The sequence below is a fragment of the Dioscorea cayenensis genome, chromosome 1 (assembly GCF_009730915.1).
Source record: "Dioscorea cayenensis subsp. rotundata cultivar TDr96_F1 chromosome 1, TDr96_F1_v2_PseudoChromosome.rev07_lg8_w22 25.fasta, whole genome shotgun sequence".
Lineage (NCBI taxonomy): Eukaryota > Viridiplantae > Streptophyta > Magnoliopsida > Dioscoreales > Dioscoreaceae > Dioscorea > Dioscorea cayenensis.
Genome location: NC_052471.1, coordinates 1,945,714 through 1,959,273, shown reverse-complemented (window position 1 = coordinate 1,959,273; position 13,560 = coordinate 1,945,714). Strand labels below are relative to the sequence as shown.

General features: G+C 30.5%; 2 protein-coding genes across 2 annotated transcripts; both read right to left on the bottom strand.

Moving 5' to 3' along the window:
* Window positions 1–515: 515 nt before the first annotated feature.
* LOC120264076 (triacylglycerol lipase 2-like) lies at window positions 516–2,919 on the bottom strand. The gene is made up of 8 exons (XM_039272011.1): window positions 2,676–2,919; window positions 2,075–2,191; window positions 1,853–1,993; window positions 1,635–1,748; window positions 1,410–1,556; window positions 1,278–1,318; window positions 1,019–1,194; window positions 516–930 (listed from the first exon to the last, which is right to left on the bottom strand). The coding sequence occupies exons 1-8, from the start codon at window positions 2,886–2,888 to the stop codon at window positions 611–613; spliced, it is 1,269 nt and encodes a 422-aa protein (XP_039127945.1). The 5' UTR covers window positions 2,889–2,919; the 3' UTR covers window positions 516–610.
* A 7,058-nt stretch (window positions 2,920–9,977) lies between these two features.
* On the bottom strand, window positions 9,978–11,731 carry LOC120265720 (probable sugar phosphate/phosphate translocator At1g12500). The gene has a single exon (XM_039273677.1). The coding sequence runs from the start codon at window positions 11,656–11,658 to the stop codon at window positions 10,543–10,545; it is 1,116 nt and encodes a 371-aa protein (XP_039129611.1). The 5' UTR covers window positions 11,659–11,731; the 3' UTR covers window positions 9,978–10,542.
* Window positions 11,732–13,560: the final 1,829 nt, after the last annotated feature.

The following is a 13,560-nucleotide window of genomic DNA, read 5'->3' as shown; positions in this document are numbered from 1 at the left end:
ATGAACTTGGACATGCAAATTAGATGCACATGTACAGAAACATAGACATATAATATAAATACATAAAGAGTTGGAGTACATGTTCAATAAACATAATGTAATATAAGAAAACCGAATAAGAACAATGTAATGCACAAAAACCAAATACACATAGAACCACAAAAAATGATTAGATAACTCTACAATAAAAAAATAATAAAAATATGACAAAATTTTCAAAAAATAACCATTAAAAAGAATCATTCACCGTATGGCGTCTTTATCAATCCATTTTGTCAGAAATCTTTAATTAGGTTTTTAGTTGGAGAAGAACTCCCATCATCACTAGTATAGGTGCATAAAAAGTTAATTACTTTTGATTGTTGTTATAGAATCCCCTGCCTTTAAAATTCCTGTGCTTTAGAAAGATAAATATATATATATATATATATAAAAATAAACTTAAGGAAATTGCACAAATGTGCATTTCAAACACAAGATAGAACAAGAGACGCAAAAATGACGAACCAAAACTTAGCATAAAACTTTCACATATTTCAATTGAACCTACACAAACCAACCTTATGCTCTTACTTACCAAAGAAATTCATATTCACTTACAAGAAATCAATCATTGAAGACTCATGAATTCAAGTACATGGTCATAGATCTCTTCTTTTGCATTGAAACCCATGATGAAATCAACATGTGAATAATCAGGTTGAAAATGAAGTTTCAACTTGTCACTTTTGTGAAATCTAAGTTCAAACAAGAGCTCATCAAGGTCACCAACATCCGCTAGCCAATCCATGCCTCCGTAGACGAGAAACAAAGGTAAATCTAAAGGAATAGCCGATAAATTATACGCCGGAGGAGTTGGTTGTCCATAGTGATCCCTGTTCTTCTTCACGTCATTGTAATCGTATTTTGCAACCGTCCCTCTTCGTATCACTTACCATCATAAACAATAAACAAAAATTGAAGAAGATAATATTAGCTCTGATACCATGTTAGATGGATGACAAAGTAAGAAATTTACTTTGTGATAAATGGATCATGAGTTTTGTAGAAGTCGATTGAGGCTCGAATTTCGTGAAAACATGGATCGAAGAAATATTGAGGCAGCAGTTTTTCCCGGTTAAAGCAGTTAGAAGATTAGAGCAATCGACTCCGGGTTCGTTGCAAATCTTCTTGAGAAACTTCAGCACATTTTTCCTGTAATGTTCGGTTGTTTGAAATATATTTTACCGTGTCGAGTTTTGTGTAGATTGATGAATTTTAAGCAAGATAATACTCACCCAGTTGGAATAAACTCTTTGAGGCCTAACCAGTAATGTGTCTGCAAAACATAAAAGATTGCAAGATTAACATTGTTTTTTAAATGAATTAAAGGCGAGATATGACAAATCAAATCAAAGAGAAGAATGTACTTCAGCTGTGAATGTTGCGGCTGCGAATTGAACAAGTATCGATCTCTCGAGATTCATATAAGCAATTGGGCATAACATGACTGCGGATCTTACCATTTTTGCTGGTAAATTGTTTTGACTAAACAATGCAAAGGCAATCAATGATCCCTGAAAGATTAGATATTGTTTAATTAATCGATACGAAAAAAATTAAGACTATTAACTGAACATGAAGAAAATTATGACCAGAGAATGTCCGACATAGTGAAATTTCTGCTGAGTAGTATTTGTGTATATATAATTGAAAATCGCCGGGAGATCAAAGGAAACAAGTTCATCCCATGACCATTCCCAATAGTCCTACAAAAACACAATGTCATCGAAATGAATTGCAGAAAAGAAAAACAGAAAAGAATACAAAATTGAGCTCATTATTTGCAGAAAAAACTAGAATAATTAAAAACCCGATGAGAAGCCGACAAAAAGGTGTGGCGTCGACTTGACCAAGTTCCGCGGGTGTTGGCAATCCATACATCATATCCTTTATCTGCAAGTATGAATCCTAAGGATTCATTTGGATGATTAATCAACCAAATGACTCCATCCTAATGAAAGTGAAACACAGTGACAAGCTTGAAAAAACATGAGATTAACATTGTCTGATTGTGATAATTTTCAATGATTACCATTAAAAGTCCATGTATTAACAAAACTGGTTCCCTCTTTTCCCCTTCAATTTTTGAACTTGAAAGGCCTTGTGGGATTCTCTGAATGCTTAGAATGTAACCATCTTTGGTTGTCACCTATGAAATTATTCATTCTTACTATTTTTGTTAAAAAAGATATATGCTAAAAATACAACCGAATAAAAACAATTCGAATTCTTAGCAAAACATGAACATTATGGCGCAAGCAAGAAATTTTATTATTATTCCTTATTGTAAAGATATACATAACAATCAAATAAACGTTTTTATTTGTCATTCATAATTTTTTTTTTATAAATATGAACATACTACAGATTTGAACGCTCGACTTTTGACTTTAAAAAGAAAATAAAATACCAACTATGCTATTGCAGAAACGGCTACTTATAGCATATTGAATATATGAATAAGTTTTTTTTTATTGAATACTATACTTGAAGTAGAATATAAAACTAGATAAAACAACTTAAGAAAATCGAAAAAAAAACTCAGGAATTAATTCGCCTTCTAGACAATACTTGAATATCAATGCAAAATATTATTTACAAATCCTCGGAAAGGGTAAAATTGGAAAATGCACCTCGTGTTCTTCGCACTTATAGCCGAAAATTTTAACTCTTAATTCACAAATGTAAGGGGCATCAGGAAGGGTTGGGGATTGGGATGGAGAGGACATGGAAGTGATGTTCCCTTCTCTTGATTCATCATCTTCTCTTGCACTAATTAGACCAACATTGATCACTAATGCACAACAAATCAGCCATTTAAACATGAAGGATGAGTTTGTAGCCATTTCTTTTCTTTGTTTGGTTCTTTCATTCAAACCTGTGGCAGTGAATGATATCATGTCTCTTTTCCTCTCCATGCTTGATATAAAAGCAACGTACTCACGCTTCTGGCATTTTTTTTTAAAAGTGTTTATATTCATTTAAGAGTTCCAATATTTCCAAAAGATATATATATATATTATTTTTTTATAATTATCATTTTTTTTAATCATCATTTTTTTTACAAATCGGCCAACTTGCTAAGTTGTGCTATAAAACTTTTGGTCCAATGATATTGGTCCGCTAAAAATGTTGTCTATTAGACTAGCATTGGTCGAAATCAAAATATGTTTTACGTGAGTGGATGTATATGAGCTCACATGCGGGTCGGTTGAGCTTCGATAAGCTCAATCACATGAGTGGTAACTAGAGGTGGGCACGGGCCGGTTAACCGGGCCCGCCGGGTCCGGTTCGGTGAAAATCGGACCCGGAACCGGCCCGTGCTACAGTAAAGGCCCGCCGGGCCGGATTGACCAGCGAACCGCGGGTCCGGTTCACTCAAAGAATGAACCGGACCCGGCCCGTTTTATGACAGTAACGCCGGGTCCGGGCCAGGCCCGTTTGACCCGGCGGGTTTTTATCATTTTTATTATATTAAATAATATTTTATTACTAAATTATAATATTTTATTTACAAATGAAATGAATAAACTTTAAAAAATAATGCCAAAGATGAGATTCAGACCATCACCATAGGAATTATCACATTACCCAATTGATCTACACATCTTTCATGTTTAAATATAAACACAATAAATAAATATAAAGAATTTACAAATTTTTTTTAAAAAATTTAATTCCAAGCAACAAAAAAATTAAAATAATTTATAATAACTAAATTTTTTTTAAGAAATATCAAAATAATTTCAAAAAGGATAAAATAAGTTACATTTTTATTTGTTTATCTATCAAATTAAATTATTAGCACACCTTTTTAAGTTCAACAAAAAAATTACATATCAAGTAGTATTCTTATTTTAAATTAAAGTTATCATCAACTTACTTATTTATTATAGTTTAGGTTGCCTCTAGATTTCAATTTGGTTTTTAACTATAGGGATTATTATTGTGCTCCCTCATGTTGTCATTGAAAAAAAGTTACTTAATCAAAAATAATATGGTGTTAACTATTATTCAAAGATATTCCTTTTTTTACTAATATATTTTTTTATAAATTAATATACATAATTTAAAAAAATAATTTTTTTGTAATTTAATTTTTTTATTTTATAAATTGAAACAAAATAATCTAATATATATGTGACAAATAAAGAGTGCTCTATTTAAGAGAATTTAAGAGTGTGCAGTGTGTAGGAATTAGTGCTTATGAGTCAAAAGACGATTAACAAAAATAATTATTTTTTTAAAGAAAAATATTTATAAAAATTTATTTTTTGATACTTTGATATTTTCATATTGATTTATATAGTTTTTTAATTTATTATATGGTCTCTTAATTTTTTATAAATTAAATATATATGTAAAATATTTTGATCCATATCCTACATCTATCTATATATAATTTTCTAATTGATGTCAAAAATAAAGAGTAGCTCAAGTGGTTTGTTTTTGTTGTCCAAGTTTAAGGTCATGGGTTCAAATCCCATGACCAACATGCATTTACTAAATAATAATAATAAACCATGTTGCACAGTGCTTATTTCTTACATGGGCTTGGCCGGCGGGTTGGCCCGCCGGTTCTTACATGGGCTTGGCCCGGCGGGTTGGACCGGCGGGCCACGGGTTGACAGAAGCCCAACCCGTAATCGGCCCGTCTAGAATACGGGCCGGTTACGGGTCAATGAACCGGCCCGCCGGTTCAGTGACCCGGCGGGCCGGGCACGGGCCGGGCCGGGTTGCCGGACGGCCCGTGCCCACCTCTAGACTGGTAACATTGTGTTGATTCATTGAGCTCATTAATGATCTCACATGGAAAAAATTGATGAAAAAATAAAATAATAATTTTAAAAATTAAAATTTGTCATGTATATTTTGATAAAAAAAATTAAGATATCTATAAGACCATCTCAACCCACAATCCCAAATTTCTATCCCAAATCCCAAATTTGGTCTTACTACAGGAAATTTTACTTCAACCACAAATCTCAAATTTTATCCCAAAAAAGAATATTCTTATGATATTTTTTTCATATATTATTTTATTATTATTTAATGAAGATATTTGAAATTAATCATTTTAACAATAAATTAACTAAACATTAATTACAATTTATAAATAATTTATTAAAAATATAACTTAAAATTTGAATATTGTACAACTATATTGTTTAATTTATTATTTAATTTATTATATATTAATAATTATCAATTTTAGTTATTAATTAAATAATAATTATTATTGATTATTAATTAATTACACACAAATTAATATTATAAATAAATACTTATAATTATATTAATGAAATAATAATTTTATATATTTCATTATAATAATAAAAACAATAAAAATATAAAAATATAATTAAAAAATAAAAAATAATGTGGGACTCCAAATTTGGGGTTGCAATAGTGTGATCCCAAATTTGGGGTGGGATTTGGGTGTAAGGTTGGAGATGGTCTAAAGTTACATAGATGTAATTTCTTTTGAAATTTATTTAAAAACGGCTAACTTTTTCTCTTTATTTCTATTGGTATTATTAAAGATAATAGTTTTATATTGAATAATTAAATAAATATCATGCAACATTATTAGTTTAAATTTTTAAATTGAATTTTTAACACATTATACAGCACCAAGAAGATGAGGAAAAGTTTTATTGAAAAAGGTTTATGGTACACATAGATAATGGGAGGAATTGGGGGAAATTTTTGTTAAAAGCAAGAGGACTACACTTTGTGACATACATAGGATCCTCACACTTGATGTGTGAAGAAAAGTTTGTTTAAATCATGCATAGATGTTCTTATTCATATGTATTTAAGTTAAGCAATTCATTAATATTATATTTCATATTTTTATTTTTTTTTAAAAAAAAAGGGAAATGACCCATAAGCTCTTGTACATTATGCATATGACAGTATGGTACTTTGAAAAAAAAAAATGTTTTCGGCGGAATTGGGATAAAAAACAAAAGGGGATGATCAAGTTGTTTTGAAAAGCTTAAGGATTAAATGAGTATGGAAAATTTAAAGAGACCTAAAAGTCTTGTTGAAATTTGGTAGGGACTTAGATGATCTTTCCTAAAAAGAATTACAATAAAAAAAAGTTATTTGTTTATAAGTATATACATAATCATATTAACTTGAAAAATATTATTTATTTAACTAAAGGTTCATATCCTACCTACATTGGCCCCACTATAAAAAGTTAGTATATAAAACTTAAATGTCACTTGGCACAATGGTGATAATTACTCTTTAATTATAGGCATGGATTTGCAGATCAAAAACCGTGTCACTTGGTAAAGGAGTACAGATCAGACGATCAATTCTCTGCCTATGCTCAAGCTCCTAATGGTATTGCGTTTGTTGTATTTATCATATATATATATATATAATTTTATATAATTTTATTTATTATTATTATGTTACCTCAAAAAAAAAAAATTATTATTATGCATTGCAATTTTTTTTTAAAAAAAATTCTCCCTTGTGTTAAAGGAATATGTGGTCCAAACTATGACATTTTTGTTCATATCTGATTTGGTGATATCTTATTTGTTCTAATTATTATTATTTTCCATCCTAAAATAGTAAAATGATATGTTTATAATAACTGATATTAGAAGTTAACAAGAGCGGTTGGCCACCGTTGAGAGGCGGACACTAAAAACAAATTATGAAAAATCTCATGTAAAAACTAATAAATAAAAAAATGGGTTAAGTAATTAGAATTAAAAAATATATAATAAAACTGCCAAAATCTAATGTAATTTGTTCTGAAAAGCTATTCATTTCAACCCTTAAAACTATATAAAAAAATAAAAAAAAATTAAAAATAGATAAATAATTAGTGCAAATATAATCGTATAATTTGAGTTTTTTTACATTATTATACAAGAAATTTATTGGTATTTTTAGATATAACCTCATTTTTAAAGATAATTTTTTTAATGGTCCAATTCAAATGAAAGGTTTTGAGAAACTCAAATCGAAGTTAGCTCATATTAGGGCCTTGTTTGGATTGACTTTTGGAAAACCCAGAAGTGCTTTTTTATAAGTTAAGCACTTCTGAGTTCCAAAAATGTTGTTTATTTTGGCTTTTTTAAAAAAGCAGTTTGTAAAAAGCGAAAAGCAGTTTTTTTCAAAAGTAGTCATGACCGAACATGAAAAAAAGCATTTTTAAACTATTTTTACGAACCTGCTCATAAAAAGTAAGGTTGTTAGACCCGGACTGGCCCGGTCAGTTCAACAGGAAAAACAGGGAACCTGCCATGTGGCTGGCCCGGATATACCCTATTGAACCGGGTATTAAAAAACCCGGTGTTAACCCGGTGAATCGGGTGGTTCAACCGGGAATCGATTGACCCGGCCGGGTCAATCGGGTAACAATGTTTAATTTTTTTTACAATATTTAATAATTTATTATTATTTTCTCATTAGACAATAAATAGAATTACAATATATATATATATATATATATATATCATAAACATACCAACAAAAATTAACATTTAAAAATAAAATCTATTAATGTGTTATGTAAATACTTTCTAAAAATTTAATTTATTAAGAAAATAAAACAAGAGTGTAATTTTATTATAAAAATATAAAATTAAAGTATTCTAATTAAATAAAAAATATAAGAAAATTTAAAACAAAATAAAAACTATAAGAATGAGTGAATTAAATTTCTTATCTATTTTAATAAAATCAACCAATAAACAAATAAATAAATATATAAATAAATAACACCGAGAGAAGTTTGATAATTATATATTAATATATTAAATTTATAAATATTTTAAAAATATATAAATAAATGACATAATTAGAAAACTCTACTGTATATAAAGTCATTTATCAATTTAAACATCAAATTTGAGTAGGTTTTTATATTATAATTATGGGTTTAATATTATATTTGCTCATTATTAATTATTATAATATTTTTATATTTAATTATTGACCCCGATTCAACCCCGGTTCGACCCGGTCGAATCTATTGACCCCTCGGGCTTAGCCGGGTTATTACCCGGGCCGGGTCTGACAACCTTGCATAAAAGCTAATCCAAACAGAAAATACAAAAAGTGCTTAACTTACTATGGAGAAGCACTTTTTTTCAGAAACACTTCTATTAAACTAAAAAAAACACTTTTTTGATAAATCAATCCAAACAAAGCATAGATATTACACTAACCAAAATCATATATGAAAACTTTATATATACGCATATCTACTAAACATTATGTGCGGATGTATGTACTAAACACTATGTACGGATGTTTACGGACTACCACATAAAAAAAAAAAATATATAGCTGCGGATGGGTTAGAATTTAGAGAGAATGACAAAGGTGGGAGGAGGACCGATAGAAGTTAGTAAAATTTATATTTAGGGACATTCATATATGATATATATATATATACACACACTTTATAAAAATTACCTATAAATGAGTTATTACTTATTACACTAAATCACTGAACCACTTCATAAATAAAAGAAAAAAGAAATTTAACCCACTTTGGATATTCTTAAAAGTTTTATTTTGCCAAAAGATCTATAAATCAAATAAATTTATGTAGATAAATATGGATTTAGCATATTAATTTATTTTTATAAGCAATTATCTCTTAAAATATAAAAAATATATATACTTAAAAAAATTAACAAACTAAATCCAACATAAACTAGAATTATCAAAAACAAAACTCTTATAATGAATCTTACTCATCTCATTAACTAGGTTTAATTGCTATACAAATCCTTGTAATTATGTATTTTTTGACCTTTTAGTCCTTGTAATATTTTTAGATATAATTAAGTCCTCATATTTAGTTAAATTGGGTCATTCTAGTCTGCGGTGTAGATAGATAAATGTAAATTGCAAGGACTTAATTGTTCCTAAAAATATTACAGTGGAGTGGATTAAAACGATCTAACTCGATCAAATATGAGGACTTAAAAGCAGAAAGTACACAATACCTGTACGGCAATTAAACCCATTAACTATAATTAACAAAAACAGTTTTACTTAGAAGAACAAACCACAAAAATTACTTTCAAATATACGACATTGTTATTTCAAAATAATTATAAAAAAAATCCAGAGAAACTCTCCCTGATAATTCTTAATTACTAAAATCTTTGCAAATTTAAATTTCAAATTAGATTTTGTTTTAACACATGTGAGTCATAAGCAAATTAAAAGGGGTTAAAGAGATAATTTAAGAAACATAACTAAATTAGAAAAATAAATTAAATATAAGAATAATCCCATGTTTAATATACTATCTCTCCGTTAATTTTCTATTTAGTAACTTTTAAACAACCAAGTTGTACACATTTGTAACTCATTCAGTTTAGTCTCTCTTTATTATACCAATAAATTTTATTTGAAAAAAATCCAATTTTTCTTTTATAATAAAATTGGCAATAAGCAATTTTTTAAAACTTTTTTTTTTACATTGTTTGAAAGATTTCGAACTCAATATCTCTCAATCACAAATAAATTAAAAAACAACTAGGTTTTGTCTTAGTTTATCAAGATTCAAATATTTGAATAAACTCAAATTTTTTTCAAACACAAATATGGTAAAAAACCACTAGGCTCTGTTTAAATTCAAATGTTTGGATAACCTCAAGTGTAGAATGGATTTCCAAATAACTCAGAAAGGACTAATAACTTAACATTATTTAATGTCATATAAAAAAATAAAGGTGAATTGGAAATGTGACATTTAAAAAGTCTCAAATTTAAAACTCATTAGAACTATTAATGATAACGAATCATCAGTTACACCAACAATGGGTGTAGATCACAATCCAAAACTCTCATCTAGATTGACGGGGTGTGTGTGCGCGCGAGCGCTGAGCTTAATAATCAATTCCTGACCCATGTGATACATATAACACTTCACCCTTTCCATAAAAAATAAAAATAAAAATAAAATTCCAAATCAAGCACATTTGTTAGTAAAGTACAAAATCTAGTATTTCCATAGAATTCGGAATTTTTGTCCAATGAACAAATAGCGTGTGGGTGGTACACTCGTATTTGTATAAATCTCACCAGATGAATCAAATCCAACACGAAATTTAAAATTTATTGTATATATGATTTAAAAATCAACCAATAATAATCCAATAAAAACACTGAAATTAAAAATATTTATTTAAAATAATAATAATGATCTAATAAAGCTCAAAGTTTGTTTATTTCTTAGAAACCAATCAAACTTTAAAACTTAAAAACAAAGTAACACACAGGAGAATATATATATATATATTTATATTTATATATAAAGGAAATTATACTTGAAACTCTTCAGTTTCAAGATGTCAAATTACTTGAATTATTCTCAATATATTTCATGATATTTTAGTGTTTTTTTTTTTTTATAATCCCCAAATTGAATTCACGGAAACAACAAACAAAATAAAAAACAACGGATCAAAAGAGGTTACAAAAATCACAACAAAAATAAATAAAAAATCACGAAGAGGAAGAGGTTGTAGAAGAAGAGGAGGAGAGGGAGGAAGAAGATGAGATTTTGGACCTCTTCTTGGCTTCACTGTATAAGACTACGCCCATGATGGTGATTCCGAAGCCGGTCATGCCCATCACCGTCACTGGATTCCGGAAGATCAGGACGGAGACGACGGCGGCGACGGCGGCCTTGGCGTTGCCGAGGACTTGGAGAGTGAGTGCGCTGGTGTGCTTGGTTACCAGGAAGTTGGTGAGATTGACGAGATAGGCGACGGTGGCGTTGCCGAGAAGAAGAAGACCTAAGCGGGGATCGTCGCGTACCTTATTGACGGTGAGGCCGGCGATGTCGCCTTCCATCCAGACGGTGATGGGGAGAAGCATCGCGGCGGCCATGGGAGCCATGTACATCAAGAGATTCATAGAATTGAGCTTCTCGGCTTCGGAGGTGAGGAGAATGCTCTGGACGACGGATTTGAGCGCGCGGGCGGCGGTGGAGCCGAGGCAAACGAGGAATCCGAAGGCGTGGAAGAGGGGTTCGCTGTTGCTTGCGACGACGATGCCGAGGACGACGGGGAGAAGAGAGAGGTACACGCCGGCTGATTCACGACGGCAGGTGATGAGGAGAGCGAACACCGCGGTGAAGAACGGGGTCGTGGCGCCGATCGCCTGGTTGAACGAGACCGGGAGGTAACGAAGCGAGGTATTGCCGCAGACGACGGAGAAGCAGAAGATGGCGGAGAGAAGAGCGATCTTCAAGATCTGGCGCCGAGATGAGAGGGGTTGAGGCGGGACGATCCGGAACCAGTGGACGAACACCGTGCTGTAGATCGCGCAGGCGAGCATATGGAGCATCGTCAAGAAGATAGGGTACCGATAGCCATGGATGCTGAGAAGGTACTTGTTGAGAAGGAGAACGCCGATGTTGGAGAAGTACCAGGATGCGATAATGGCCGCAGTGGTGAGGGTCGGAGAGGAGGAGATCGTCGTCGTCGGGATCACGAGCGAGAGGAATGAGGTCTTCGATGAAGGTCGTGCATCGCCGGGTGGCGTCGCCGGGATGTCGATGATCGGATCCAGCCGAGGGTTGCTTCCCCTGCGAGTAGCCCAGTTGCCCTCCACCATTGCCGCCGCCGTCTCCGCCACCGACGTCGCCGGAGACGAGATCGAGCTCGGAGGAGAAGAGAGATCTCGAGGGTTGCTATGGTTTTATTGAGGGATAAGTAGAGATCTGATCGGACGGTGGAGATGGGGGTCGGTGGAGATGAACCGTTAGATTGAGAGATAAATAATGAATTATTTGAATTTTAAAAAAAAAAAGGGAAAAAAAGGAAAGGTGTCGGCGTAGTAGTGTTGACAACGAGCGAAAGAGGTCCCAGATTCGAATGGACGGACGTCTTGTGTTCTTTCACTGTAAGTGCTTGACTTCTTTTTGTTTTTGTTTTTGGACTTTTTTGCAAGTTTTTTATTTTAAATTTTGAGTAACTATTTTATTTGTTTAGATTATTTGTTTGGATAAATTTTATTTTATTATTTTGAAAATAAAAAATAAAAAACTCAAATTAATCTTGGTGATCGTTTTTTTTAGTTTACAGGGTAAATGAGTGTTATACTAAAAGGTTTAACTGTATTTGACAGTAAAATAATTAAAATATTTTGATTTTAAAATTTATTAGAAATAATAATAGTAACGAGTGATCGTTTTGGAGATAATAATTTAAATAATAAAAAAATTTATTATTTAATTTTGATTTTTTTTATGATTTTGGAAAAAAATTTATTTGATCATGGAATGGTATAATTGTTTATTATTTAAATAATTATTTATTATTGACAAAATAGCTTGCATGTCCTCTAGAAAGTCACGTTTGCTTTTATAGCATTAACAAATACTTTTATTTATTTGTTCCATTGTGACATATACGTTAATAAAAGAAGAGAGAAAACATATACTAGTAAAGGGTCACAAGAGGTCTTTTGAATAATTTATATAAAAGTTGACTTATCTGTATATCGAAGCTAAAATATAAATTTCAGTTTCTCTGTGATTGCTTTAAAAATAATAAGACAGTATGTACATAAATGAAACAATACCTCACTTATACAAAACACACAAAATGGGAATATTATTTTGAGATGTCTGTTGTTACTTAATCTATAGATTCTCCTGATTTATTCTTTAAAAAATTGGTATTTAAATATTTTAATTATAATCTCAATTTATCTTGTCAATTCTTCACATTTAATTTTTAAGTCAAAACTAATACAACACTTAAAATTCAAAATATTTAACTGATATCTATATGACTTTTTTTTTTGCCTCAACTTTTGTGGAACCTATGACCTCTGTGTTGGGTAATTTGTATATCTCAAATAATAAATATCTAAACTATTTTATCTGTATTTTTCATCCACCCGTGGTGATTTTTTTTGTATTTATGTTTTTGTTGTATTATTTTTCTTTATTTTACTTTATTTGTATAGTTTATTTTTTATTTATTTTATTCAATTTATTTGGCCTACTGTCTAAGTCATGTGATATTTTCAATAAATTAGTAATTTATTAAAAAAATGAAAACATAATTTAGTTTTTTCCCCCTCGTCACCAACCCATATTGAATGATTATTAGCATTAAAAAATATATATGACATAATTTTTAAACAAAAAATAAAATAACTAATTTTATAATAATTTAAGGATATTAGCTGCCATTCAAGGCCTTTTAATATGAGATGAGTTTTTATAATATATAAATGAGAAATAAACATTGGATGGGAATTGATGGTAGATGTGGATCCAAAGAGTGACATAAGTACGTGTATGCACTTATTCCAATCAAATCTGGTCCTCATTGTGACTTGTGAGCCCTACATTACATGTATACTACTCAATTTGGTCTTCACATATTTTCTCCCTCAATAAATAATTTCCATATATTTTATTATTTAAGTTTTTTTTGTGCTTTAAAATAACTCTTTATTTATCTGAACATTTAAAGTTTGTTGTTTGTCAATTGTCATACCTTG

Bases quoted from the DNA above. Each gene is read 5' to 3' on its own strand.
- LOC120265720 (XM_039273677.1), bottom strand. From the start codon at position 11,658: ATGGTGGAGGGCAACTGGGCTACTCGCAGGGGAAGCAACCCTCGGCTG.
- LOC120264076 (XM_039272011.1), bottom strand. From the start codon at position 2,888: ATGGCTACAAACTCATCCTTCATGTTTAAATGGCTGATTTGTTGTGCA. The intron at 2,192-2,675 runs GTGCATTTTCCA...ATAATTTCATAG, and splicing joins ATAAGTGCGAAGAACACGAG to GTGACAACCAAAGATGGTTA. The intron at 1,994-2,074 runs GTAATCATTGAA...CACTTTCATTAG, and splicing joins TAATACATGGACTTTTAATG to GATGGAGTCATTTGGTTGAT.